Source organism: Acanthisitta chloris, unplaced genomic scaffold (genome assembly GCF_000695815.1).
Source record: "Acanthisitta chloris isolate BGI_N310 unplaced genomic scaffold, ASM69581v1 scaffold24598, whole genome shotgun sequence".
Lineage (NCBI taxonomy): Eukaryota > Metazoa > Chordata > Aves > Passeriformes > Acanthisittidae > Acanthisitta > Acanthisitta chloris.
In genome coordinates this window covers 20,871-25,882 of record NW_008689122.1, presented here as the reverse complement: position 1 = coordinate 25,882, position 5,012 = coordinate 20,871, and the positions used below count along the sequence as shown (strand labels likewise).

General features: G+C 43.5%; 1 protein-coding gene across 1 annotated transcript; it reads left to right on the top strand.

Moving 5' to 3' along the window:
- Positions 1-345: 345 nt before the first annotated feature.
- Positions 346-4,036, top strand: LOC103808523 (zinc finger protein 423-like). The gene is made up of 3 exons (XM_009081312.1): positions 346-388; positions 472-672; positions 3,814-4,036. Exons 1-3 carry the CDS (start codon positions 346-348, stop codon positions 3,843-3,845), a joined length of 276 nt encoding a protein of 91 aa, XP_009079560.1. The 3' UTR covers positions 3,846-4,036.
- The last annotated feature ends 976 nt before the right edge of the window (positions 4,037-5,012 follow it).

Sequence of the window (5,012 nt, the reverse complement as noted above, 5' to 3'; positions counted from 1 at the left end):
CACCTCCTGGGGTACACGTGTGCTATGGGATCTTCAGCTAGAGCATTTTTTTAGCTTGTTGTTACTAATATTGGGGCTTGGAGGCGGTGGGGAGAGGAGAGCATTGAGAATTAAAATTCAGCACATGCCTTTTCTTTGCGGGCTGTAATTAATCTTGCCAATTTTTAAGGCTTTGAGAATCTGGTTAAGTGATAAAACACTAACAACTTTATATGACAGAGAGTTAGAGGCTCCTGCTATACACCCACCAGAGAAGATTAGGAGAGAGTGCAGGATTCGCACTAAGCAGCAGAGAATACAGTTGAGAATTGTTGCACCACACGATATAAAAACCACATTAATATAATGAAAGGTGTCGGGAATAATGTGAGAGCGGCTGTAATTAAATGTATCTTAATAAGTGCAACATCCTTCTTAAAGCTCTTATTTTTCAGACCTCTCAAACTTAGAGGATGTTCTTGCTGTTGGCAGGTGGCCTGGGAGGAGAGCTGGAGAGCGAAGCGAAGGACAGCCGGGCCCTGGAAGAGAGGAACAGTGTGACGAGCCAGGAAGAGAGAAATGAGGAAGATGAAGACATGGAGGATGAGTCAATTTACACCTGCGATAACTGTCAGCAGGACTTCGATTCACTGGCAGACCTGACTGAACACAGGGCACACAACTGTCCTGGAGGTAATGTTAAACTAGCTTTACAGTTCTGACAGGTGGTTAGCTGGGTAATTGGACATAGCAACAGCTTGAGGCCTCAAGTGAGATTAAAGAATTAATAATGTAATTTTACAGTTAATGTAATTTTATTGTGGTGCCTTGGGTAGCCTTTGTTCACTCCTTTAATAAAATTAAAATAAAAGCAACAGCTTTCCAATTGGAACCTGTCAGTAATTACGTTAGACAAAAATGTTGTGGGGTTTTTATAATGTTAAAAGTTTCAGGCAGGTATTTTTTTCCCCTCTCTCTCCAAATGTAGGAAGATTAAAAAAGTTAAATGACTGAAGTGTGCAAAACTCCCAGGAAGAAAGGCCTCTGAACCCCATAAAAGAACATGACGATTTCTGAGATTAAAATTCATCATGCGAGTTTTGTAATCCCACCCTAAAAATACACCGTTCTCCCTAGGTTATTATTACATTGCCTTTTGAATTTTATGGAAGTGAGGATGGCATCAGCCTACGCTGATCTTGATTTTACTTTCTGTAAAGTAAGAACGAGCTCAGAGCACCAGTGTGAACAATTGCAACACATCTTACTCTTCCCCGGCTGCCTGTGCGTGGCCGGCGGTAGCAGCAGGTACTCTGCAGAGCACGCTAAGCCGATTTACGGGGGTAGTAAAAAGCTTTGCAGATTTTACCAAAGATTAAATAAAATCTTAGGAGGGGGAGCCCAGAATATGTTCATATGTATTTAAATCAGAGATTCTCATCTTTCACCTTCCTGGAGTTGAATGCTCTGCCGTCACGTTTTTTCCTCCACGCTCATTGGAAATGTTTTTAGGCAGTTGCTGTTATGGCAGACGGGTAGGTCGAGACTGGCAGAAGGCAGGAGGGTTAGTTTCTCCTCTGGTGCAGCAGTATCCCATGCTTTTTCCCCTGAGTGCATATTCCTCCTGGCCACTTAATTTGTTTTGTAATTAGTCCATGTTTTCTGCTCTCCTTTTTGGGCACAAAATGATGCTCAGCCAAGAAAAAATGTAGGAAATTAGTACAGCAAGGGAGGGAGGGTTGGGGTGGGTATCAGCTTGGTCTGACCCTCACCCCCAGAGCATCCTCCCTTGTCTCACTCTGGTTTGCAGAGGAGAGGACCCCCTGCTCTCATCCCCATCTGCTTGCTGGGAGGAAGGACAGAGGGACGTTGGGCCTTTTCCCCAGCCCGCAGTTGGCTAGGGATTGCAGTCCTAAGCCTGCCCCCAGGGCTTCTTGCTCTGCACTCTCATTTAAACCCTGCACAGGCTGCAAACTTGCAAGTGCATAAAATGGAAAGGCTACTTCTTGCAGGGTAATTTCTCGGCCAGCTGACAGCCACGGCACTGGCCTGAGACTTCTGCAAATGGCACTCTGCTGCAGGGGAGCAAGCAAGAAAATGCCATTTTCTGTTCAGACAAACCCTTGTTTCCCAAGCTGCAAGGTGAGGTGCACAGCCTGTGTGGACACTGGTCCTTTCCAAAGGAGCAGTCGCAGGGACAAGTTGTTCCTGACACGATTCCTCATGGGAAGCAGGACAGGCAGGATCCCAGCAGGGCAGGCAGGTGGCTGTGCAGCCGCAGGGCACATCTCCAGCAGCTGTCCCTGGGCAGCCACTGCTCAGTCACTGCCTGCTCTCCTAGGCTGTGCTGGTACAGCTGCTCGTGGTGCTGGGGGTGAACCCACCAAACGAAGGCTCTTTTCAGCCCAGGTCTGCTTGGGTCTGGTTCACTGTGTGTTCCCCAAACAGCTGTAATGGCACAACTGGGGGAGTGGAGCAGGGCAGAGGAGCAAGCACTGCTGGTTGGGGCTGCAGAGGAGGAATGTAAGGTAGTGACAGGTGACCAGCAGTGCTATGAAAAGGAGCAATTTTTTTTTCCTGAAGCAAATCTGCATTAAAACATAGCAACCTAGAGGTTCTATTCATATCAATACAGTCAGTGTTTTCACACCTCAGTTTTTATTTATCCTCAGTGTAGTATTCTGTTAGTGAGATTAAGAAAAGTAAATTATTTTTTCGGGACATTATCAAAAGAATTTGTTAGTATTCCCATTGCTATTTTTGATTGCAGGTAGCATAATTTCATTCTCTTTTACTGTCTTCACATGTGCCGATTATTTACAATGACATTTTGTCACAAAAAAAGGCAGCATATAGCTATCTGCATATACATGAAATAAGTGGTAATTATCTCCATGTGAGGATATCCTTGTTCCAGAACAAGAATGTCTGTTTTCTATTTAGTTTAATCTTGTGTCCTGAAGTGATTTAAAGTAAATAGGAAGATTGCAGTCATATATTTTGGAATGAGAATGTTTCCATGAAGACAATCTGGATTCATATACCTTGAGGAAAAACCAATCCTTTCAGATCCACCAGTTTGTCTGATAGCCATGAGAATTTTCGTGGAAAGCAAGCAAAATGCACATCTTTGTTCAGTTCATCTGAAAACACTTGCACCACCTGGGTGAAAATCTAGGACCGCATTAGGAAGTGTGGTATGTTTAAAGATTTTACCCCACAAAATGAGTCCTTTGCCTGTGTCCTTAGTTGTCCTGCATTCCTTTTGCCTCTTAACACCTGCCTGACACACTTGAGGTTGTAATGCAGTGCCTGACCTCTTGGCAGGCTACATTTTCATATCTTAATCTGAAGCAAGGGCTTTCAGTCGTGTCTACACGGCTCCAGATCAATACAGGTAATATTTGTAGTGATGATATCACCAGGCTGATAATACAACATAACTAATGACTTCCTTTGGGATACTGAAGTTAAGGAAGGTATTGTAGCTCCGGAGTGTTGCAGGATTACAAGAGATCACTCCAAAGAATAGGATAACCCATCTATTTCCCTGGAATCCCTTAGAAATTCATTACAGCGTGCTAAAGTTATAATACAGTTTGAACACAGCTGCTTTGACATGTAAGGAGGTAACAAACAGCCATTTCCCTCCTTGCTTTTTCATGTATTTCAGACTTGTTTCTTTGAGGACAAAACAGCACTGAAATCTAGACATCTCTGGTAGCATAAGTGCATGGCATTCCTTTTGATGTCAGCGTAGTAGAGATGTTCTCCTTCTGACAGAATTAGGTGCCTTTTATACCTTTTGCTCATGACTGATGTCTGTGATTGCAGGTTGTAGGTTTCCAGTGTCTACAGGGATCTGAAAAGGGTCTAAATGGGGGCAGCTTGTACCGAAAGAACATCACATTTCCTTACCAGCTCATGTCTTCCCTTGTCTCCCAGCTTGCCCCCACAAATGAGCTCTCCTCTAGCAGTCCTGGAAATAGTGCCTGAAACAGCTAGGGAGCATCTTGAAAAATACTCTGAGAATAGATAAAAACACCTGGTGTATACACTGGATGTGTTAAGCTGTTGAAATTAATTTAAAACTCACTGGTATCCCATATCCCCCTAACTAGAGAAGACTAAGTAATTGCCATCGGCATCATGTGCAGCCTTTTTTCGACGTGTTTTTGCGTGCTGCTGTTACAGTGTAGGTGTTGTGGCATGATGATATCTTACAGCATTAGTGACAAGAGTAAAGAATTGCACGTGGATTTACAACTTACTGTGTCCTACAGCCAGCACCAGAGGCTGCATACATCAAGCCACTATCCTGCGATATATCATTGTCTGGTGGCTGATGCCAAGTTGTTTGTTGTCTGATGAAAAGTGGCTAAAAAGCCACAAGATTTTGTCATTTTGCTTGTGTGTTTTAATCCACCTGCATTAAGCTGGGTTTAGCACCAGGATTTTACTCTGTTATTTTTGCTTCCTCCACCCATGTCACCCCTTTCCTCCCACGGGGCAGAAGAGCCTCATGTAAGCTTGTTCCTTCAGTTTCTCAAGTGAATGTAGAGTGTTTTAAAGCAAATTAGTGCGTCAATGAAGCGGACAGAAGTAGGTTTCGGCGGGGTCTCTGAGCATTTCATGAGGTCCTCTTCTGTTGTTGATAACTTTACAGGTTGTCTGTTTCAAACAGCAGCAGAGCTATATATGGATATTGCCAGCTTGGAAGCAGCTGATTTTTCTAAACTACTGTACGGTAGGAACTAGTTTATAATTAAAGTCTTGCAGTTGCTCCTTTTAAATGCCCTGTAACTTGTACACTAGGCTTACGTTTGAAACGAGGTATTGTAACTGTTTCATGCTAGTGTATAATTTTGCATTTTCTTCTATTTCACCTGCTACAAGAAATTCCAATTGCCACGCAGCTGTATATGGGGGATGTTTATCCACAAAAACATATACGGCAGCTTGTCAACAAGTGACATTGTCTCATGAATGTTTTTGTCAGGTGGCACTTTGTACTTCCCACTGACAAAGAGAGA

Bases quoted from the DNA above. Each gene is read 5' to 3' on its own strand.
- LOC103808523 (XM_009081312.1), top strand. From the start codon at position 346: ATGAAAGGTGTCGGGAATAATGTGAGAGCGGCTGTAATTAAAT. The intron at 389-471 runs GTATCTTAATAA...TGCTGTTGGCAG, and splicing joins GAGAGCGGCTGTAATTAAAT to GTGGCCTGGGAGGAGAGCTG. The intron at 673-3,813 runs GTAATGTTAAAC...CTGTGATTGCAG, and splicing joins GGCACACAACTGTCCTGGAG to GTTGTAGGTTTCCAGTGTCT.